Here is a 25,836-nt window from a genome sequence, read left to right as displayed (position 1 = left end):
AAAACGCCTGTGCATGTGCTGAACTTTCTTTTAGAAATTAAAACTACAGACGCTTTATAAATGTGTGGGTTGCTTCGCAAATACTCCTTAATATGGATGGCAATGTCGGTAGCGTCAGCGAGTGAAACTTTTCAAAATTAAAACTAATAAAAATTTATCTAAGGATTACCATTTTACGAGAAATACCCAACAACCTTGCAGTTTGGTCAGTTTAAAACGATATTTCTTCGTATTTAGATTATAATGGCTAGTAAACACATTTTCAACTGCCAAAGCTAGGAAGATTTATTTCTAAGTGTATATATATGTAATGCGACATACCTTATAAAATAATGTACAAGAATTAGGAGTTTGCTATTTCCACAAGTTCACTACGTCACGCCTATTAAGGCTTGAAAAAGGTACAATATGTTTTACTAAACAAATCTCATTGTAAGGGACACCAACGTTCATCTATGAACACACACAGAATTTCGCTCTCAGGCCGACTCTGTGTACTATCCTTGTACAAAACCGCTATGACACTACGTGTCGCTCACTGGTCGTGCGTCTTAGACTCGTCCAGTAATGTGAGGATGAGTGCACCCATTGAAAAAAAAAATACCTTGAAACATACTGCAATTAATTGTTTATTTGCCTATTTCAGCGTTTGTCTTGCATTTATCTTCGATATACAATAAAAACAAAGTGCGTGCCGCTAACTTTACACCAGAAATCACCTATTCACCAAAATAAGCTAAAAACGATGAAATCGTTAGTTTAGATTTTTAACATATGTTTGAAACTTAACGAAATATATTTAAAAACATAGAGGGCAGCACTAGATCGCTAGTGGAATCCATATCACCATAAACGTTTTACTAATGTACATCTCATTATTAGATTAGTAAAGTAATGAAACTTTCATTCTTAAAATTTATTCAACTACTTCTTTTCTTTCGTATCCAAATTTACATACAGTAACTTATCGACGAATAATATATAAACCTAACCATAGCGTTTGTAAAATATTAGGATATTACCATCCCTGTAGTAACCACATACAAAATTAGAGAGCAATAAGACTTCATACATCAAATAGAGCCTGCCGTATTGGACAAATCAGAAAAAAGTTAGTCATTTGTTGTACGAGGGACTCTTTGTTTATCAAATTATAACCATAAACTTATAGTCGTAACTGGTATTTTGCAAGTTATTTTGTCACATAGTTCGTGATCACAACAATTATATTATTGAAAACAATACAAGTAGTCCAAGGACTATAATGACAGACGGTAAGTTCCCTGATTTCAAATTATATACTTATATTGTAAGTTGCATGTAGTCCTATCATCCATTACATTAAGAAAAAATAATTATAAAATGAATAATTTCTATACAACATTTCTAAATTAGCTATATATAACTACCCTTAAAATTGTCCTGAACTTTAGGATAATAAATGCACAAAGAAAATGTAAATAATGAAGTTCATGACATAACCTCAACTATTCCTAGAATAAGCAGCAGTCTTTACTAGACAGTTATTACTGACAGTGTGTTATTAGCTGTTGTTGTAAATTTGTGGGTATCAGTAAGATTTATAGCCAGAGTAGTTAATCAAAACTTCAATGTTAATAACGTATACTGCTCATCCTCCTGAACAAAATACATATGACATATATTAGGGGATTCAAGTAACAATGATTTGTGGTTATATTTGTTTACTGTGCTTCTTTTTATCCGATTTTCACCGTTATCTGATCCTGACAACTTCTCTGCGTGTTCTGTAGGTGGTTAGAACAGCTTAGTACAGCATCAATAAACGTCCTGTGCAATAGCCTTTGCTGTCTCATGGATAACCATAGCGTCCATTACTCTAACGTGGTGCGTTAACTCTAATACCGTCAATTAGTTTTGAAAGTTATTTACATGTTTGATTGTAGATTACATGAACAGGGATTACATGAGCAGATAAAATGGCTACAGTAGAACAAGGTCCAACCCTCGAGTGATTAATTAGTACAACTTAAATGTAGTCAGAAATGTTTGTTTACCCTTTTAAGTATTTGTCACTGCCCAAACTTAGCATACAAAAAGTTATATTATTTTCTATAACCTAAAATGTATTTAGCCTATATTATTATTTGACATATTAAACTATAGCTTCACTATAATAGGCTACAATCTTAAAAGCCTGTAATGTAAATCAGTTCGACATTATTATTATTCATAGTTAAATCATGTGTGTTGTAGTTGAGTAATGGTTGCTAGATAGGAAACTGTTTTTCAATACCTATTACAAAATAACGTGTTGAGTTATAACGTTCCTGTAACCTGTTACCGTGGTAGCATGTTAGTCTACAAAAATTTAACTAACTACTACAGTGAAGTAGACTAATAAAATAATAAATGTATGAACGGGTTAATTCATATTTGACTATACAACACAATTAATGGTTACTTAGAAGTCCTTATCTACTGTTTGTTATTAGGCTATACTTACGTACGTATTATAAATAGCCTATAAAAATTAAAGATATCATTAACAAGCGCTCACGTTATCTGAGCTTGAATTTAGGTACTATCTTAAGGGATGTTTTTCTTATTTTACCAGTCATGCGGGTCGTGGCAATGGCGCCACCGAAGCCCTTACTGATGGCCAGGGGCATTTCTGATCGATATTTTCTCGATCTCAGATTACTTCTCATATCGTCTAACTTCTCCAATGTCAGATCACTTTGTAACATGTAGGATGTGATCTAAAATCGGGAAAGTAACGATCAGAAATGCTCCTGGACATCAGTGCAGGCTTCGGCATTACCCCCACATAGCTGGTGAAAAAGGAACAACATCCCTCGAGATAGTGCACAAATTCAAGCTCAGATCACATAAGCGCTTGTAAGCACAAATTCAAGCTCAGATAATATAAGCGCTTGTAAAGGTTATGTTTAACTTTGTACTACTAGTAACATATTTACAATAACCTAATTTAAACCACTTATATCGCATAACAACATTGCATAGTGTAGTAATATTTCCTCAGTAGTAATATATGCCTCATTTCTTGCACGAAATGGCTTGGGCTGTTACTGGTTACTGAGTAACTCAAAATAAAAAAAAAATATTCATTGAAACAAATTACAGTATCCCAGTAATAAGTTACTACTGAATTATCTGTTACTGATTCTAATACTGCAGATCTGTAAAGGTAGCAAGAGCAATAGGTATGAAAATGTTTTATTTGTGTCAGACACGTTTATCCTTCAAAATAGTACAAAGTCAGTAAATGCTATACTGTTGTTTGTTATATATTTTATAAATATACATATCCTAGAATGTGTTATATTCACCATAACATTATTACTTTTTATACTGTAATTTTAAATGCAACTTAATTTCATTTAAGTATTTATAGTAAGGATTCTTTACTCATAAATATTGATATTGTTGGTCACTTGAGTGTTGGACGCTTATTACACTGCAGCTGTTAAAATATTAAGAAATTAATTAATTCCTTATTAGTTGGTCATAGTGCGTTTTCAGAGTGAGAGTATGAGTTTGTTGTTTAATCATGTGTTATTTTTAAAGGGGTAAAGCTATTTTTATATATCGGAACTTACAACATGGTGTTTAAGTAGATAGTATGTACATACGAAATTAGGAAGTTACGGTTATGTCAGTTTTATTAAACTTATTTATTAAACATACGTTTCTTTTTTACACTATTTATTAGTTTGTAGAAAGTTAGGTTCACTTGATTTGTACTATTTTCAAATTTATTTTTATCCACACTGGTAACAAGATTTTTGTTATTAACTTAAATTGCAATTGTGGTCCTGAACAAAATATAAGGTTTTAGGGGATGACAATAACAAATAATGAATTTTAGAACATTAAAAGTGGAATTGTGGAACCATATAGGCTTTGAACAAAATTGCATTGACCTATTTAATTACATTAAAAACACGATGTACATGTGTCTGTAAAGTGCCAAAGGCCAATATATAGCCACGCTCTGCACGAGCATTAAACGTTATTTCAAAATACAACTTGTGCAGTTTTGTTTTAAATTAAATGTAGGACAAAGTAATTATATAGCATAGTAGCATACAATTACCTCAGATTATATTTATGGAGTTCAAACTTATTACTTGGGTGATCAATTTTTATGGATTCAGTTTTGCTTTATTGAGTTTTATGTAATTATTTAAGAAAAACTTTTTTACTCTTATACTTCTCAATGTTTCCCCTCTCATCATGAAAAAAATGAGAGAATAGCAATTGTTTATGTGTAAAGGTACAAAAACGGTGAATTACATTTATTGCTAGCATTTCAATGTAGTGATGAACATCCATTATCTGTGTCACAAGCTATCAGACTTGTTAAGTTTATCCTTCATAGTAGCATTGAGCAGTAAGTAAGTTTTACACTGCTTTATTTCTTACATTAAATAAAGGCATATTAGATCATTTTTTATTAACCATTAAATTATTCCTTTTCTAGATATAAAAACATAGCTGAACTACAACTACTATAATTTGAAATACCTACAATGTAATTCGCCAAAGTTCAACATTTTGGTTTTGTATTGTCCGGTACTTTAAATAGTCAGAAATATCAATGATTTGACTGTCATGGTGGCCGCTTATTGTATTGCAGCCTTTAGACGCAATGCCATAGGCAAAAAATATTTTGAGTGGTTTTCATAACCCTACCTCTACTCTATTCAGTAGCGTAGCCAGAAATTTCGTTCAGGGTGGGGTCCGAAACCGGGATCCGGGTGACGTTTTGTGTGTTATTTGCCAATGAGTTCACTGGTAAAAGGTAAAAATATGGAGCTTTAGTAACTATGCCTTATAGAAAGTGGAAAGATGTAATAGGCAAATTCAACTCTCACAGCAACTCTAGTACCACAAATTTTCTTGGATAGCTACAGAAACTTTACGAAGTTCGATTCTGGCCGAGTAGAAGGCACCAATGTGATGTTGAAATCACTGGATAAGAAAGAAAAAGAACAAAACAGAGCTTCACTCAAGCGTATAATTGACACAACTATATTCTGTGGAGAAAATGAAATACCCCTTCAGGGACATTGGGCCACTGACAGCCAAAAACCCTTTAGAAAAGGTGGGCAATTTTCAAGCGTTGCTCGGGTACAGATCAAAATTAAGTGTCGGAAAATGCACCGGAAAAACTCTACTGATTAGAAGTTCGGCTGCTTTGGATTTCACTGATAGAGGTATTTATGAATGAGTTATAATGACCAATTTTTTGTATCATTACACTGTAGACGAGTACATAATTATCGGAAAAAAAATCACTTTTGGTCGGAAATACACATGAAAAACTCTAATGATTAGAACTTCAACTACTTCGGACTTCATTTATTGAGGTAAACGTGGTATTTTTGATTGAGTTAGGGCGACGATTTTTTTGTTATCATTAAACTGTACTCGACTAACTATATATATATCGAGAAAAAAATCACTTCCGGTCGGTAAATACCAAAGAAAAGCTCTCTACAGATTCAAGTTTTAACGATTTTGGATTTCATTGCTTGAGTGGTTGAGGTAAAAGTATTAATTCAACGCCGACTAATAAATATATAATTATCAAGAAAGAAAAACAAAAATGATCACTTCCTATCAAGAATCAACGTCCTAACATAATTCTAAGTACCACTTTTACCTCAACCAGTGAAATCCAAAATCGTCAAAACTTGAATCTGTAGAGAGCTTTTCTTCAGTATTTGCCTTTTCCGGAAGTGATTTTATTGTTTTGTTTCTCGATAATTATATATGTATTAGTCGGCGTTGAATTAATACCTAAAATCAACGTCCTAACATAATTCTAAGTACCACTTTTACCTCAACCACTCAACCAGTGAAATCCAAAATCATCAAAACTTAAATCTGTAGAGAGCTTTTATTCGGTATTTACCGACCGGAAGTGATTTTTTTCTCGATAATTATATAGATACAGTGTACAGTTTAATGGTAACAAAAATCGTTGTCCTAACTCAACCGAAAACACCACGTTTACCTCAATCACTGAAGTCCAAATTAGCTGAAGTTCTAATCAGTAGAGTTTTTCAAGTGTATTTTCCGACCAAAACTGATTTTTTTATTTTGCTTCGATAATTATATACACGTCTACAGTTTAATGACACCTAAAATCAACGTAACTTAATTCTAATCGGTCATTTTACGTCCCCAAGACGAATTTGAACGAAGTGGTCGCTAATTTAAACTGTTCGCCGTGTTACGTGTTACGGTTCAGGTTACTTTGCCATGTCATGTGACCGTGCCCTATAGAAATACCGTGATTACACTACACTATCCGAAAAGCCGAGCCCAAAAGTATCGTTTGATACTTTATGATTTAAACGAAAGGACAATTATATTTTTAACAACGGTCACTTTCATCAATCAATTTAATGTTTGTAGACAAGAGTAATGATAACTCTCCTTTTTTTCTCCTGCTTCATTTTTTTATGTCTTAGAATTTCGGGGGGGGGTCCGGACCGGACCCCTGGACCCCCCCCCCTTCGCTACACCACTGACTCTATTCTATAGTTTTTGCCTGTCCAATCATTGATTAGTTCTCTTCAATTACTGTATCAACTAATATTGAAATATATTACAAACCGATCATTTGGGACAGAAACAAATGTTAGAAAGATGAACTGTACTAAAAATATAGTCCGCTGTCCCTATCTACTAACTGTATTACAAGATTATAGTTTTAATCTCTTGCTTTCTGAATCACTAACAGTTATCTAATTTAGACCACAAAATCGCTTGTGCACATGTTGAGAGTTGCAATATTTTCTTATCGGACCTTATGCAGTTTCTTGCTAATATAAGGCATACTCTCAGATCAAAAAGTTTAGATAGGTACCAAAGTTGATAGTAAACCACAAACTAACTAGTAGGGCTACAATAATGGCAGTTACATTAAAAATCTAGCTTGTTTGTTTCTGTGTTAAGACATAAGAATAAAGTAAATAATTTACAACATATCTTCAAGTATTTATGCTGATAACAACAAAACTGATTTTATATGCTTTTCAGCCAAACTCCAACTTTGGAAATTTATAAGTCTAAGATTTGTAATCCAGTTAAGAACAAATTTTTATACAAGATAGTTACAAATTTATTTACTGTGGCCGCTGCCTGCTCAATTGAACACACAAACTGTCAAACTGCTAAGGTAGTGTTACCTTGACTATCTACCTTTTTATACCATAATCTAAGGCCTAGATAGCAGTGAACTATATTAGAATTCCACTAAGTGTTTTTTATTTACTTTTAGAGGATGTTATCAGAAGACGACTTCTCATTGATGGAGATGGAACTGGGGATGACAGAAGACTTAACATGTTGTTAAAAACATTTATTAAATGGAGTAATACTAATGACTCACCTAGTGACAGGTTAGTGAAATCACACAAAATCCAAGTACAAACTACTAGTTCTTTAATATAAAATAATTAATTTAGAAGGATTTTTATTATTTTAAAATACATTGTAAATTACGTTTTATCTTTAGAATAATTTATTTTCACTTTCAGTTGAAAAGCTCTGGACTGACAATGCCTCTCCATTACGAGGTCAAAATGTTTCAGAATAGTAATTATGTTGATAGTGTTATGACTGATGTGTATTGGCAAATTTAGAAAATAGTTACAACACCAGTCGGCTAGTAAACCTAAGAACCAAAGAGATTCCAGTGTTCAGTATTCTAAAGGTTATGTCTGCCAAAAGAAATCTTAGCCAGAGTTGCATAAATAGCAATTAGCTTTAATGTGTAAATAACATAATCTTTGATTGGTTGGGTTTGCAATGTAATAACATAGAACTGAATTGTGACTTTCGTCAATAGAAAGAAATATATTTTGTTTTTAGTGCTTCAAATGTGGATACTTGTTTTATAACCCTTTTTGCAAATACAATAATATTTCTCCCACTCGAATAATGTTGTTCTGTTATTTTATGTTTTTTGTGCTATGATCCGGAATAGATTGTGATTTGCCTTCCAGTGATATTTAAGAGCTGTTATTGAATGATAATAATATACTTTACTGTAATAGATATAGCTCAGAACATACATTTAAATGTTCACATAATGTAACAATTTGTTTTATCATCTTGTTCAAGAACTGATATCGTGGCATATCTTACAATTTTGTATTAAAAAAATAAGTAATTTGAATGGTAGTGTCATTTGTATTAATGTAGTTTGTAGTTTCATTTTTTTTAACTCCTTTGTTCTTATGAAATACTAATAGTTAATGAACATTCAAGTAAAAAATAATATTAAGTGCAAGCAATATTAATAGAAAAAGATGCTTTGTAACTAATTGTTTAATACTTATTGTTGTTTTTGTAGGTACAGTTACAGTAATATTTCTTACATAAATCATTGTTTTACCAAATGTTCTAATAATTTAAAGTTGAAGTTGAAATCTCCAATAATTAATTCTAACTTATTTGCAGGTTTGAAAACTAGACTTATTCGTGTAGATTTTGTGCATTTTGAGGCATTTAATTTGTTTACCATATATGTTTTTGTAATAAATACATACATGATAATAACTAATAAAAAATATTTAAAATCTAAAAAATAACAGCTTTCATTCAATTTATTTAAAATTTTTCAAAAAAGATTTTTTACTAACTAGTATTTTGAATGTTCATGTAAAAACAAAAATATTTTCAGTAACGTGACTGAAGTTTCATCGATATCACCCAAAGTCAGCTACTTATTATTTTCTTCAATACAGCTGTTTCACCTCCGGAGATTCTCAGTAGTTCTTAGAATGTTATTTGTTCATTTGCCCCACCATCAATATTTTAGTCCGGGCTCAAAGGGTTAATTCGAATCAAAATACTTTTGTAAACAATCAATCTCACCATTATACTGTTATTATAATAGCATTATGATTGATTATACTGTTTTTTCCAGACAAATTATTCTATTACATTTTTAAATTCATTAAAAGTAAATAAGTTAAATTATTTTCTTTAGACAGATTATAATTGTATCATAATTTTGTTTTTGTTGTAGTGTGGTTATGCAAGAAAGAATGTTTTCTCAATTAACACAATGTGAGTATGCATTTACAAAATCAAGAATGGTAGCAAAAATGAGTTCTGCTGAACTTCAAAACTATGAGAATCTTTCAAAGCAAATCAGTTTAGAGATAGAAAAATCCAAACAAGACATTGAGGGTACCAAAGAAGACTTTCAACATGCTAAAACCATAAGAAAAAATAGAGTAGAATATGGAGTCCTTGCTAACATAATAAGTGAACAACCAGACAGGAAACAAACTGATGAAAAGTTGACTCAACTTAAAAAAGAACTACAATCACTTGAAGTAAGTACTTTATATGTTGTCTTACATTAGTGAACTACGAGGGATGAAGGCAATAGAATCATGAGTTTGTGTAACAATTTTAACAGTGGCATAATGAAATGCCATAACACATCTAGTGGAATGAAATGAAATGAGGTAGACTTAAAATGTCACATGCAACCTTGGCAAAGCCTGTTACGTGACATGTAGTGTGGCATGCTCCTACCTTGTTTATAATTTTATTGAGTTTTTAAGTTGGAGAATGTTGACTTGAGGCATATGCTTGTTATTTTATGTGTTGTTTCACTTTGGTTTTATGAGTACAACTATTTATGTATGTTGTATTTAAGTTAACTTGTTCCTCTGAATTTGGCATTATTTTTAGCTACATGCTTGATTCCACCTGTTGGAGACATAATTATAATGGATGTACCTTTGGAATAATCTATATATATATATATATATATATATATATATATATAAATGAATGTTTGTGTGTTTGTCCTTTATGGAATCGTAAACTATTTAACCGACCATTATGAAAATTTGTATGTATATGTATTTTTCCACAGAGAAGGTTTATATACTATGCCCATTGATGTAATTCGCCACCAGGCAGTGCTGCAAAAGATACAAGTTTTCAAAGTGCACATTATAAACTGTAATTACGAGACAGTTACGTATATTAATTTGCCAAAGACTATTTGAAGGCACTAAGTTAGGATATATGTTTGTCTTTATGATAAATATGTGGTTGAACTTAAAGCTTGACTGTTAGACCGCTTTATAATAAAATACATGTACGTGCATGATGAACCAGAAGTGCAAATACACGGGCAAAGTTTAGGTAAAGCGTGCGAAGCCGCGGGAAACAGCTAGTGTAATATAAAACCAGACATTTATTTTGTTTTGTAGTTTAAAATATACACTGCAAGTTTTTATATATGAAAATAATATTATTTTTTTTGTAAAGAAAACAAAAATGGAAATCTTAAAACAAATTAAAATATTTTTAATACATGCTGTTGACTGCAAGACACATTACGGTGCAGTGCGCTCGGTCACACTCAACTCAATACGAGCAAATGCACAGTCCTTTATGTAGTCCTACACGATCTGATACCGACCCTTGATGAGAGTGGGATTGTCGTTGTGCTCGATGGCGAGGTTATGATGAAGTGAAGACTCTCTGTGTCATGCTTCACCGTGATCTTATGTGGTGTCGTGAAGATCACAAGTATTATAGACAGTTACTGAATTTAATGGATTTGGTTTTCTGATGTGGTTGGATTGTTCTCTTACATTTTACTGTGAGCTACTTGTGGTTAAGCGGTACCTAAAATAAAGTGCTTTTTTACAATAATTTATTTTGTACACTCTTAACATCCATTATAACATTATTCTGAATCGATTTATGGGTGGCAATTGAAATTATAATGTTGATTTGACACGCAAGTTTTTGTTTTGACAGTACATAAATCAAAACTACTACCACTATAATATATTTATTTCAATTCAACGAGAAAGAATTGCTGATTTTAATGATGAAATTTATTTTGGCAACAGTGATGTCACAGTGACATCATGAAACTTGCCAGAAAGAACGTCTTTGTCTTGTCATTTTTAAAATTAGTGATATACTATGGAAATGGTTTATTGTTGGTTAATAGCCTGTTATAGCTTTGATTCAGGTTAAACTATGCTAAATTTAGGAAATATTGTGTAAAAACTATATGTTTTTGTTAAGTTTTTAAGATAATCTTACTTATTGTAACAGATTTAGGTACATCCCACTACTTAAAAAAAACTTGGTTATTAATTTATTTATTGTTTTGTAGTGCATATAATTTTTAAAATTTTGGTATATTTTGGAAATAAATTTTTTTGTAAATTTTTGAAATTAAACGTACCCATAGTAACAAATTTAGCCATTTGTCTGCTATCTATGGTTTTTACAATATATTTAATTTTTCCTCAAGAGAACCTTGATACCATTATATATTTTTGAAACTATATAAAGTAAAGAATAAATTGGCTCTCTCAGATTCTAATTTTTATAATATAATCACACTTTACCAGAGGCAGTCCCACCACTTTTCAAAACACATTTAATGTTGTCATTTTTTTGTGGTTTATGCATAATGTTTTATACCATAATTATCTCCACATTTTCCTGGACAAAAATTTACACATATACATGTTTATAGTAAAAAATGCATATTTTACAAAATGTTTAAAGTATGGGTGCAAAAACACTAAAAATGGCCAACTAAGGAAAAAAATGACTGCCAGTTCGAGGGTTAAATTAATGTTTTACGCATTTTCATAAAAGCCATAGCATTCAACTAAATGTCAAGAAGACTAATATATGGGCTCTTTCCCTTGCATAGACCTGTAATCGAAATGGACTTTTTCATGTGAAATTATTGACATACAGGGTGAGTTTTAAGTCCCTTCCCCCCTATTTTTTTTAAACCGTATAAGTTAGGAGGTTTAAACTCCGTACATATTCGTTAGACCTACATATCTTGTTTTTCATGGGTTCATTGACTCTCCACCTCCAATGGGGGACGGTCCACGAGGAAGTAAGCCGAGATTCTTAAATGTAAGCATAGGTTGATATGCACATCAAATTAAAGGTCTCTGTAAGTAGAATACAATGCCGCAAACCGGACCTCAAAAGGTTCATCCTAATGAAAATTACAGGGTGTTAAAGTGTACAAAATAGTAATGTGTTATTATCTGCGTTTTATCGCACAACTTTTTAAAAGTTCATTTTAAAACAATTTTCTATTGCTGTTTATTCTTTAAAAGAAACTTTATTTTGTTGTGTTTAATGATTTTTAAGGGATCACTGGAAGTCCGAGATCTAGGAGTTAACTAAAGGATTTAATAAGAAGTCGATCATGTGTTGTGTCGCCTTGTAAGTATTTTATTTAAAGAATTGTTGTCTCTTCCAAAAGGTTTTTAGACCCATTTATTTTTATTTCAACAGCGATTCCGGTTCTAATATTGTATGATTCCGATACTAGTAGGTTGTTACTTACCCTTTTTATTGTAGTAGATGCTCAAACTGATTGCCTGTTACTTCCTGACAGTAGTATAGTCCCTGTTAACAAATTCACTCCTTACAACGGGTTAGGATTTCTGGTGTTACCTTCCTGCAGGCCTCAGTAATTCTGTTCCGAAGATCTTCCACACATGCGACTGGTGTACAATAAATCACAGACTTCAAGTGTCCCCACAAAAAAAAATCCAGTGGGTTCAAGTCAGGGGAACCGTGCCGGCCATTCTATTGCCCCGCGTCGTCCTATCCCACTTCTCACGAAAAATGTACATTAAGGTAACCACGAACATTAACATCGTAGTGTGGAGGAGCACCGTCCTGCTGGAACCTTACTTCTTCTCGATTAATCGATTAAACTCCCAACATTAGTGCGAATTGGTATTTTCTATTAATGGATGAATATTATTTTGGAGCATATGTAAAATAACTTCCTCCATTTAAATTTCCGTCAATAAACAGTGGTCCAATCAAGTGGTTACCAAAGAGACCTGCCCAAACATTTACTTTCTGGGGATACTGGGTTTGATGTTCTCTGTGAACATGGGGATTAGAGTTATCCCAGTATCGGCAGTTGTGTCTATTCACTAAAACCATTTACGTAAAATGTACTCTCATCACTAAATGCAGATATATTTAATTTACGGTTGTTGGATTTGCTATAATTAGTCTATCCATAGTTTCACAGAACTGCAATCTTCTGTCCGGGTCATCTTCATTTAATGCGTGTTGTAGCATAATTTTGTAGGGATGAAATTTGTGCTTCTTCAGGGTAGTTATTGCTTTGTTTGCGTTGTGATACCCCGATATTGTCTGCTATTTGTCTCGAAGAGGTTTGAGGATTTTCCACGACTGTGGAGCTTCCAAAGAACCTCAAAATCAACTTCTTCTGACAAAGGAGGACGGCCTGAACGTTTTGCATCAGTAACGCTACCAGTCTCTCTAAATTTTGTTATTAACTGCCTTAAATAGGTTCTGCTAACAGGTCTTTCTGGATGGTTTTCATTAAATCGTCTCATTGTTTCGTGGTAATTATTCCCAGAAGCACCAAAAATAAACACCATGTCAACTTTTTTCTTGAAGAGTGCGAGACATGTTTCTAACTTTAACAGCACTAAAACTAACAAGGTCAGTAGCCACACTGCAACTAACAAGGTCAGATACTTTATGGCCCAAGTAACTGAAACCAAACATAACATGTCTCCCAGATAACAAACAACTTTCACTTTTACAACGACACAGGGACTATGTCAAAGATTACATTTAAAAATGCAGACCCCAGATTTGTACAAAATTATTATTAACAAAATTACGAATTATCCTTTTTTGATTCAGATTGTAGTACCGTTTCCAGCGTTAAAAGGCAATGTTAAACGACACATCACATGACCGACTTCTTATTAAATCCTTTAGTTAACTCCTAGATCTCGGACTTCCAGTGATCCCTTAAAATCATTAAACACAACAAAATAAAGTTTATTTTAAAGAATAAACAGCAATAGATAAATTGTTTTAAAATGAACTTTTAAAAAGTTGTGCGATAAAACGCAGATAATAACACATTACTATTTTGTACACTTTAACACCCTGTAATTTTCATTAGGATGAACCTTTTGAGGTCCGGTTTGCGGCATTGTATTCTACTTACAGAGACCTTTAATTTGATGTCCATATCAACCTATGCTTACATTTAAGAATCTCGGCTTACTCCTCGTGGACCGTCCCCCATTGGAGGTGGAGAGTCAATTGAACCCCATGAAAAACAAGATATTTAGGTCTAACGAATATGTACGGAGTTTAAACCTCCTAACTTATTACGGTTTAAAAAAAAATAGGGGGGGAAGGGACTTAAAACTCACTCTGTATACTGTATTACACTATTCTTTTGTTTGTGTGAAAAAATAATTTAATTTGAATTGCATAAATTTATAGTAACCATAGTTACTGGTATTATTTGTGTTATTTCTAGAATCATTTTCATTTATCTGTGAATAACAGATAGTTTTTTCTGTCCCATAACACAAAATTAGCACATTTTATTTTATATTATTCATTTCATTTTATAATTAATTTAGAATTTGTGTAATGTATTATGATTAGGCTAAGAATGTTCTGCATTATTCAGGGTATATCTCAAAAAGGATAAAATTGGCTATTCATGTTATATTTTTATTTTTAAGTTATTTACATGAATATTTTTTGTTAGACACCAGTTTTATCAACAAAAAACTAAATCCTGAATACTAGAATCATAAATTTGAATATTTTTTGGTCTTTTTAGTTAAATGTAATTTTGTCAAGGTTTGCACTTTGAAATCGGAGATTGAAAATAAACCATCCCTTGTATGTCTAGTAGATAGCTGTGGTGGAGGGTGCTGTATAAAAATATATATGGTATTTTTGTATATGCAGTAAAAGAGATTTTATAAATGTTGCCTTACTTAAAACAGGAAACTTTTGAAATAAAACAGAAGGAAATCTGCGGTTTTCCCTCAAAATTATCCTTATTCCACAGACGACACTCCTCCCCATGTGAGAATACCATATTACAGAACTGACTGCAAGTAATAATATAATAATAAATCGTTTATTCCATAAAACATTTTTGTTAGAAAGTTATTGTAATCGTCAAATGTTGTAAGCTAAAATTTTCCATTCATTCTACCACAACAGTCTCTTTATACATACATTATTGTTTGTAGTCACTCTCTCCCAATCATTCGAATTGTACCACTCTAGTCCCTAGTGAGTCTGCCAATCGAAGGTCTCCCAATTGAATGCTATAAAACTTGTCTGTGTTGTAAAGAGTGTTTGTGACTAAAGTTGATTTCAGACGAGCTTTAAATGCCTTCGGCATTGGGGCATTTTTTAGCCAATTTGGTAATCTGTTGAGAAAGTGAACTCCTGTCTGGGAAGGTAAACGTTCAAACAGTACTGTCCTGTGTGCCCCAGTTTGGTAGTTGTTCCTGCCTCTAATTACATAAGAGTGTATGTCACTACCTCTTATGGCATTACACTTAGTTTTAAAAAAGACAGGACTCTAAAATGTAGAGGCAGGGTAATGTGAACAGTGTTAGGTCTATAGAAAAAGCTTGCCTACATGACCTACTGCGCATTTTGGCAATTATTCAGATCGCTTTTTTTAAGAATGAAGATTCTTAAGAAATTTGAGTTTATGCACCCCCCAAAAATTTAATCCATAGGATAGGTATGGGTAGATTACTCCATAGTATGCCGTCATCAGTATCTGGGTCAGGCTATACTCGGATAGTTTTCTCAAAACATAGATTCCTGAAGATAGTTTTGAGCAAACATGGTCTACGTGACAATCCCAAGTCAACCCTTGATTTGGTGTATTCCAAAGAATTTTGTTGTGTAGACCTCTTCAATCTCAGTATTGTCCAACATTACTGTAGGACTTTAGTCTGAGTTTTTGTTTCACAAAAAGAATTGTATGAAATTTGATTTGGTTTTGAGATTGAGCTCATTAAAGTGTTGAACTATGTTATTGAGCTTAATGAATATTACTTTTTTGAGTTCTTCGATTGAGACAGAGAGTAGTGTACATACTGGACGATTCATGCTTGTTATGCAGATGAATTGGCATCGTTAACCCTAGAACTGGCAATGGTGTCACTCTGTACTGGTGGCTCTATTTTAATAGCCTCGCAGACATTTCTTATAATGTATCACATTTCATAACTGTTAGTCCAAATATAAACTATTATATGTCAATGTATTTACAACTATATGGCGAGCATTATAATAACAATATCTTATTGTTTCCATGGAAACATATATATTTTTTTTTTTTTTTAATGTAAGAAAAATGTTTTTTGGACATTATTTTTTTTAAATATTCTGTTGTGTCACAGTATAACTTATTCAAGATTTTGTCCTAATTCCAAAAATATATAATTCTTGGTATGAAGAAGCACGCATATTTACTTATTTTCATAAATGCGTAGATTTCTAAATACTTATCATTGTTCGTGGGTAAAACATAATCTCAAGGCTGCGTTTATACTTATGTAAGTATGACAGATCCCGCCCTGCGAGCTCTCTAAGAACATTTGATCGGTCTCTAAAGTTTTCACCCATGCTGAACAACTATTAAAACTATAACCTAAGAAAGCTAAAAAAACAATAATAACCACACTAAAACTCTATAAAATACAATTTTCACAAATACTATTGGATTCGTAACCTCAAACACAAAATCCGGCACTTGTTTACAGTTTCACAAACAATGTGGGTTGACCCGTACTACGTTCACGTCAGCTGTCCATAGAGAACGATGTTTTACGGTAAACAAAGAAGACAATAATCAAAGTAAGAACAGTAAATCGGTACTATAGTTAATGCTCTTGCAGAATATATCAAATAAAAATCATTTATATGACCTTGATTGCCTAAAACTACAATAACTGTACATGTCTACTTTGGCGACGAATATTCGTTCTTGCCAAATCGGACCGGCCTTTGGCGACGAAAATTCGTTTCATACCAGCTGGAGGGTTAACATAGATGATAAAGAGTAAAGGACTAGGAATAGAGCCCTGCGGAACTCTATACCTTAATATTTCCTGTTTTGAACGTGTGAAATTCCCACAAATTGAACTAGATTACTGAGATATGATTCAAGCCAACTATGGGGAATTCCTCATATCCTGTAATGCTTTAAATTGGAAATGAGGATAAGGTGGTAAACACAGTTAAAAGCTTTAGAAAGGTCCAGAAATACACCTACTGTATCTCTTTAACCTTCAACTCCCTCTACTTTCCAATCAACAACTGAGTCTATTGTCGATTTTTCACTTTGGAAACCGAATTGGTTTACTGAGAATAAATTAATGGCTTCCCAAAAAATTAAAACATTATGTGAGCAACACCTTTTCAAATATTTTGTTGAAGACTGGCAGCATTGAAATGGGGCGGTAATTTTGGATTGAGGAGGGATCGCACTTCTTGAAAATTGGTGTGACCTTTGCAATTTTGAAAGGGGAGTGGAATGATCAAGAGAGAAAAGAGAGGTTAATTAAATGCTCTAGTGGTAAAAGCAAATGCCTTGAGCATTGCTTGAGGAACCATGTTGAAACGTGATTTGAGCATTTTGAAGGGAACTCTTTTATCATTCTAGCAATCTCCTCTGAGACCAGAACCAAAGCTATGGAGCTTGGTAATAATGAAGGGAGTTGCTGACTGATTTGCTGAGCGGAGCCCTTGGTCAATTTCTACAGAGGCAAAAAAAGTGTTGAATTCATCTGCGACCCTAGAAGGATAATTGATGAGGAGTTCGTTGTTGACATTGAGTTTGATATGTTTATCAGTTTGTGTCTTCTTATTGTTAATTATAGCCCAAGCGGTTTTTTTAATATTTGTAGACGTGAGCAGTACTTTGTTTACATCAGAAGTTTTTGCGGCTTTGATGACTTTTTTATAGATTTGTTTGTAGTTTTGGATAAAATCTTTAAATTGTTGATTTGGTGAGTGCTTTTTAATTTCGAAAAAAATAACAATTTTTTTCTCTAGAAATTAGCATGCCTTTTGTTATCTTAGGTTTTGTGAAATTTGTTTTAAGGAGCAGCTCTTGTTCAAGTGGTAGTTGAAAATTGTTTTTTTGAAATTGATGTTTGAAGGGATCTAAAAAATTTAGAATGCTCTTACTTTCTCTTGAAAAAAGAAAATTTAGGAGCTGAATATTTATGGACCTTGTTGCATGGTTAATTGGTGACGTTGTCAATTGCTGTTGCTGACTCAGTCATACTCTCATTGGCGAGTTAACTGACCACTCAAGGCCAAATGACCTTAGCAGATCAGCAAGTCTTTTTGTTCTTGGACTATGAACATTCAAAACGTCGGTGTTAAAGTCCCCCATTAGCATAAAATCACAGTTTTGTAATATTATATCAAACACAGTCTGTTCAAAACCTGAAAAAAATAATTCTTCGTTGCTGTTGGGAGACGTATATAAACCTATAACGTTGATTTGAGAATGCTTTGTTTGTAACTTTACCCCTGTAACTTCAAAGTCCTTGTCTGTGGGTTTTCCAATTTGTAAGGGGTAAAGGAGAGGATTGTTTTTGGGGTTAATGGTTATGGTAAAAATTGCAACACCTCCTCCTTTGAAGAAGATGCGACAGTAATAATTTGACAATTGATAACTTAAAATTTGAACATTTTCAATGTTGCTTTTGGTGAAACCATGTTCGGTTACCACTAAATGAAGTTATCGCATATGAGAGAAATTTCATCACTTTTGTTTGTGCCTATTTGTACATTTTGGTGAACAAAAATTGGATTTTTTTGGATCTTTTTTTGTGAATTTTTATTTTTATTGATTGTCTGTCAATTTTGAATGGGCTCTAGAAGTGGGTTTCCTAAAAAATTAGACGTATTACAAGAGGTCGATTCATTGCCTTTAGTCTCCGGTTTAAAACAAAAATATTTGATGGTATCGGCAAATGTCTCATGCGGCAGAGTGAAGAGCTCTGGAGTCTGCTATGATGAGTCTGTTCGGGGTGGGGGGGGGGGGGTTGTGGTGGTGGTGGTGGAGGCGGGACGACAGCAGATGTCAGGACAACCTCAACTGGCTTGGTTGTAGCAGTAAACCCGCTGAGAGCCTCCACAATGAGTCTGGTCAGCCACCACTTGCCTCTAATGTGGAGATGCATCCTATGCCTCGTGAAGTGCTTCCACTGCACTCTCTTCATATCTAGGACAGCGATGTGGTGCCTAGCAGCCAGTTCTTCGATGTAAGCATTCACGAAGGCAGTGTGCTGGTTGATGTCATGCGTAGAGGGCAAGTCACGGCAATGGGGCAGCGTGGTGATGATCAGGGTGGGTTAGGAGGTTGTGTATTTCTTGGTTTAAACTGTTTTGAGTGGTGGATTTTGTTCTTTTTTTTACATGGGCAAAATAAACTAATCCCCACTCTATATCCCATTTATTACAGGGTTGCTTAACTTTATCTATACAAGCGACGCTCAGAATTTCCATATACCAATCTTTTTGTTTAACCAGGTTTATTATAATACTCATCTAAGGCGTCAATAAAGAGCAAAATGTTTGAATTTGGGTTGCAATAAATAGCTGATAATTGACAAGGAAGACTGACTAATTTTAGCCGAGAGATAAGGTGCTCCAACCTCCAAGAGCCTCAGCTCACTGCAGGAAACTGATAACACCCTATCTATATAGATAACAAGCCACCTGATTGATTAATGTAGGATGTAATGTATTAATGTGGGATCTAAATAATTTAAAGCCATCCAAATGCATTAATTCCCTTTAGTTTTCAAACCATGCTTCTGATAAAACTATGCAGTTAAATTAAGTTTTTTAAACTATCCAATACAATTAAAAATTCATTCAGATTTTTATTTATGTAAAATTTGATAATATCCATACAAGCTTCACTGTTGGCTTGTCACAGCGTCCAGGTCACCAAACGTTATCATATCTTGAGATTTCCACAGCTATTTATAATAAATCATCAGTTATTACCTCTTACTTCTGTAACTTGCTTTAATGTAGCAATACCAATATAAATGTTTATAATTTGTTATACAAATAATTATGTGTTTCAGGAACAAAGCAATCAGCTAGACAGTAAATTGGAACTTCGCAGGAAGCAGTTCCATGTTTTAATAGCATCAATCCATCAACTACAAGCTTTACTTGAGACTGGAGAGAAAACAGCAGATGATTCACTGGATGTTTTTGATGACGAAGACATTGACATATTGACAAGAAAAGCAGAATCAGATCAAATGGATGTGTCATAATAAACTTAAAATATCTTATTTTCCATTCCACCCATTAAAGATTAATTTCTATTTCATTAGTTTATATTCTTGAAACCTTATAAAATAATTTCCAATACAAAACATATTAAATCATATAGGTAGTGCTTTATTACTTGTAGACTATTCAGTCTGTGTGACAATGATATTCAAATTTGTCATGGTTTTTAACACTTGCCACCTTGTTCTTTTAATCTCCATAAATGTAAGGGCTATGCTAAGTGAATATTGCTATGTACAGTTTTCTCAGAAATTACAAATTTACTGTCATGTTATGGGGGTAAGAAATATTTTGAAAGAAATCTAAGTTATACAGGAGTTTAAATTTTAATAGATAATAACACAATATACATAATTATTTTTGTGTAATTGTAAACAGTTTATTCTTAAGAAATTGTTTTATTTTTGGTAAGTAATGCATACAATTACTTTATTTATACTTTTAAACTAAAAGTCCTGAAAAACCCCAGTTTTTCAAATTAACAGATCAACTAGACTAAAAGACTAAGTTCCCAACTAGACTAAAATTGGCCAAAATAATACCTCTTTTCAAACATGGCATTACCACAGAGGCAAGCAATTACCGCCCTATTTCCCTGATTTCAATTTTCTAAGGTGTTTGAAAAAACAGTACTCTCTCGCCTCATGAACCATGTTGTAGAACATGGCATGCTTACAAATCATCAACATGGTTTTATAAAGGGCCGATCCACAACAACTGCTATTACTAGTTTGGTGGAGTTTATTGTGGATCAACTTGAAGCTGGCAACACAACAACTGCAGTACTATTAGACTTCACCAAAGCTTTCGATTGTCTTGACCACAACCAACTCCTTAACCCTTTGAACCCCAGACCAAAATATTGATGGTGGAAAAAACGTACCAAAATCATTTGACCTAAGAACTACCGAGAATCCCCGGAGCACAAACAGCTGTTTTGCATACTGTTTGTAAAAAATTAATACTTTTGCTATTTTTTATGCTATTGTCTTGTATTACACACCAAAATGTCCAGAATGAAATTGTATACACAGAAAAAGATTAGTCTGAAGTATAAAAAAATGTTTAACAGCATTAAAATAATTTTAAAATATATGTATATAGATTTTTAGGCAAAAAAATTGATTTTAAGATTTTTTAATTAAAAAATAAATATTTTTACCATGGGCACCCACATTTTATTTTTCTAAATTTAGTTTTGTGTATGTACAAAAAAAATTATATTGATATCTCTAAAAATAAACTTTTTTTGAATTTTTATATAAAAGTATGCGACTTGTAAAAACCTCTAGGCGTACAACACAAAAAATCACTGATATTATCTAAATAAATAAATTAGTAAATAAATAAATAAAAAAAAATTAGTATTTTAATAAAATACATATAAATATGTATTAATACTCATAAAATAAGTATTTTACGATTTCAAATAAATATGTATTAAACGCATATACCATGGCGACGATATTACGTCGCCCGGGGATTCTCGCAACTTCATTGGCGACGATACATCGTCGCCGCGGGGATCTTCGCATATCTTCTCGGCGACGATATTTCGTCGCCTGGGGTTCAAAGGGTTAAGAAGCTGGAAGCATTTGGGATTTTTGGAACAGCAGCAAGATGGTTTAAAAGTTATCTGACAGACAGGCAACAGGTGGTTGACTTGGTGTGCACAGACAGAGGAACGTTCAATAAGATCTAGCCCTTTACTAATACCAAGTGGCGTACCCCAAGGTTCAGTTCTGGGGCCTGTCTTATTTGTTCTTTTTACTAACGATCTCCCGGGTTACTTGGAAGAATTTTCAAAAACCATTATGTATGCAGATGATACGGTTCTACTTTTAGGTAATAAACATCCTGAATTGCTGGAAGTCTCTTCATACACAGCAACGAACATGGCTGTTCAGTATTGCCATAGTAACAACTTGGTAGTCAATGAAGCCAAGACGCAACAACTGGTCTTTGGAAGAGGAAAGAACGATTTTGGACCATTGCCAAACATTGACACTGTGGAAGAAGCCAAGTATCTGGGGATCGTAATGGACAATGGAATGAAATGGACACCTCATGTGGACAACCTCTGTAGCAAACTAAGCTCTGGACTTTATGTTGTTCGTCGAATAAAATCGATAAGTGATGTCACAGTTGCAATTACTGCATACTATGCACTCTTTGAAGCACACCTCCGATATGGTCTCACTGTTTGGGGAAAATCAAGTGTAGCCAACTTACAAAGACCCTTGACTCTACAGAAAAAATGTATCAGGATACTGGCAGGCCTGCAGCCTAGAGACAGTTGTAGAACATCTTTTGTTGAGCTGTCAATCCTCACTGTGGTTTCATTGTACATCTTAGAAACAGTAAAGTATGCTCATGAAAATGGCTTGACCAGAGGCATTGATTTACATTCTTACAACACTCGTCGAGCAGCAGATTTTACACTACCAGAACACCAGTCAGCATTATTTGAAGAGAAGCCTTCATATATGGGTGCAAAGCTGTTCAACTCCCTACCTACCGACATTAAGACAGAACAAAACCCCAAGAAAATGCTGAAAAGATGGCTCCTCCAACATCCTTTCTACTCAATTGACGAGTTTTTAAACTGGAGAGCTTTGAACATCAACCAGAGACTGGACTATCATTTACAAAGCTTTGATTTGTATAATTGTTTTATAAAATTTTGATTTGTATAATTACCTTTTTTATAACTCTCTTACTGTTCTAAAAGAAAATGTAAAATAAAGTATATTGTAAAAAAAAAAAAAAAAAAAAAAAAAAAAAAACTGTACTCATAAACAATAAAAATAAAAATCTCCAAACAAACCAATAACTTTATTACAATATTTAAAAAGAGTGAACCTCTTTAACCCCAATCATTTATTTTTTAATATATATCAAAGAGTCAATAAATATCTGGTAACAATAATTCGTCCATTTTACAAACTTTTCAAAATAGTTTTTTTATACAATCAGAATATTTTGTTATGTATAGATATAAAATATATCTTGTATTTATATTTCATGATGTTTCTATAAAATGTTTAAACAAGTTATAATTTCAATATAACTTGTATCTTTTTATGTAATATTACCACTATTCCAGAAACATTTTTAATAATTATGTTGGTTCATTGAAAAATTACAGAGTTTTGATAAATTTTATGAATTATGTGATATGATTTGGAAAAAAGAATATGAATCTTTAACTATTTATTTAACTTAAAAATCGTAAATATTGAATAATTTTTTCCAATATTTAATTGATACGTTTACATTTTACAAATTTTCTAAATAAATGGTGAATTAAACTTTTGAAGCAGTTAAAAACCTTAATCAAATTCAAAAGAAATAAACTAAAGAAAAAATTATAATTGATGGAAAAAAACATGAAATTATTTAAAAAATTAATTTACCTGTGAATTTTGTTACTAACCCTGGAAGCGTCAACTGACCCATTTGGTGTTGATTGTATAATTTCAAAAGTGCAATTGAGCCCGATCGAATTTATTTATATTTTACTGCTAAAAACATTATTACCTGCCGAAGACCTGAAAATTATACATCAATCGAAAGCCTTTGATTCAGTTAATGGCCTTTGATTTTATTTTATCCTGGTTTTAGTTTACAATGTGCCATTTTGTTGTTAACCTATGAGTAGTGAAATTTGTTTGGTTTTTATTTTAATAGAACAGAGTTTTGTATTACACAGTTAATAATACCTCAGAATGTTATCCTGAATGGTTATCCTTGTAAATCAAATGATATTCTAATGGAATCTGACATGACTGACTTAGTTGAGTCTGAAGTAGAAGTGTTGTATCTTGTTTTCTTTTTATATTTATTTTGAAATTAAAACTTACTTATATCAGCTATACATCACCTATCTTCATAAAAAAAGTAGAAAAACACATTCATTTGCATGAGAGTCAATTTTAATATGGGTTCTCATTGTGATGCTTAGGAACTGTCCTCTTTTCTTTGTAATCATAAATTATTTCCATTTTACTATCCCCTATACTATTCCCTATAAAACTATATATTTTTGTGTCCACAACTAAATTTCCTACATTTTCACTATTTCAGACTTTTGAAATATCTTATTTTATAATAATGTAAATACTTTTATGTAATGTATTCTACTTTAAAATTGTGTAGCTTTATTCTCTGATTCTTAACACTTATATACACATAAAAAATAAAGATTATTTATGAATTTTACAAAGGGACCCTGTAAAACCCTACAAAAATCAACACACACTTTAGAATACAACCAATTCAGAAGAAAATTGTATACATATTTTTGAGGCATTTTCATGTGAGATGCTTTACAAAAAATATAAAAAATTTTTAGAATTGAGGGTGTAAAGTTTAGGAAGTAGAACTCATTGTGCTTGCTATTACAAAAAAGATAAAATTGTTAACTAATTTGATTCATGTAGAAAAATTTAGTTTGACAGTTTGAACATTTTGACCAAAAACTGTTTTGTGAGTGAACAACACAACCAATAATTATGTAGTCGTGTCATATTATTACTTACAACTTTGTCCATTTAATCTATATATATAAAAATGAAACTGTTCGTGTGTAACAGCATCACTCACAAACGGCTGGACGGATTCGCCTAATTTTTTTTTAAATTTGTTCGTCTTGATCTGTAGAAGGTTATAGGATACTTTTTATCCCTTTCCCGATTCAGGATTCCGCCCCACTGGTTACAGAAATACCCGTAAGAAATGCATTGCAGCAAACATATGTTATTAAGTGAAAGAGTCTTTTCAAATTTTTAATCAGCTGTTCTTTGTAAACATATATAATGCGACAAAAAATATATTTATATATAAATTTCTTTACACTTATAGTTTTAAAGCATAGAGTAAGCTTAAGAGAAACGACAAATTTTGTTTAAACTGTTTCTGCAATCATAATATATAAAAATGAATGTTTGTGTGTTTGTCCTTTATAGACTCAGAAAACTATTGGACCGATCACTATGAAAATTTGTATTTTTCTATGTAGAAGGTTTATACGCAATGCCCATTGATGTAACTAACCACCAGGCTGTACTGCAAGATATAAAAGTTATCAAAGCGCCTGCACATTATAAACTGCAATTACAACACAGTAGTTACGTATATTAAAATATCCAAACACTATTTGAAGGCAAAGAAATATACGGGCAAAGCTTAAGAGACGCGTGCGAAGCCGCGGGAAACAGCTAGTCTTTGCTATATCTCTTATAGTTGAATAAAATTTGGAATTTTCATAGACGTATAATTTTCAATAGAGATTGAATCATGAAAAGTGTTTGCTCCACTGGGACTTGAGCCAAGTTCTTCCACGTAGGTGAGCGTGCTACCACTACACCACAGAGGTCTTACTTTTTACCATTCATTTATTTTGTATCTAACCATTTGTGTCAGATATGTGTTTAATAACCAAACTAACATAAGATCAGAAGGCCAAAGACTTGTCAAATGTCTTTCAACAATCATTAAATTTGTATAACCGGCAATAGCCTGATTTACATATATTTATACATAAGTAGTGTAAAGGATTTTGAAAAATCATACATAATACAGATTAATTTTTTATTGTTTTTTTTAAGAATTTACATATAC

At 32.5% G+C, this 25,836-nt stretch overlaps 1 protein-coding gene across 2 annotated transcripts; it reads left to right on the top strand.

The window, feature by feature from the left end:
* The first annotated feature begins 1,099 nt into the window (after positions 1–1,099).
* Positions 1,100–20,251, top strand: LOC124360534 (THO complex subunit 7 homolog). Of its 2 annotated transcripts, none has more exons than XM_046814243.1 (4): positions 1,100–1,274; positions 7,298–7,418; positions 9,053–9,365; positions 19,998–20,251. In XM_046814243.1, exons 1-4 carry the CDS (start codon positions 1,265–1,267, stop codon positions 20,193–20,195), a joined length of 642 nt encoding a protein of 213 aa, XP_046670199.1. In that variant the 5' UTR covers positions 1,100–1,264; the 3' UTR covers positions 20,196–20,251. The 2 variants fall into 2 exon arrangements, with proteins under 2 accessions (XP_046670199.1, XP_046670200.1); XM_046814244.1 differs by lacking the exon at positions 1,100–1,274 and adding an exon at positions 1,752–1,866.
* The last annotated feature ends 5,585 nt before the right edge of the window (positions 20,252–25,836 follow it).

The sequence above is a fragment of the Homalodisca vitripennis genome, chromosome 4 (genome assembly GCF_021130785.1).
Source record: "Homalodisca vitripennis isolate AUS2020 chromosome 4, UT_GWSS_2.1, whole genome shotgun sequence".
NCBI lineage: Eukaryota > Metazoa > Arthropoda > Insecta > Hemiptera > Cicadellidae > Homalodisca > Homalodisca vitripennis.
The sequence above is the reverse complement of the archived record's forward strand: the minus strand, read 5'-3'. Positions and strand labels throughout refer to the sequence as shown.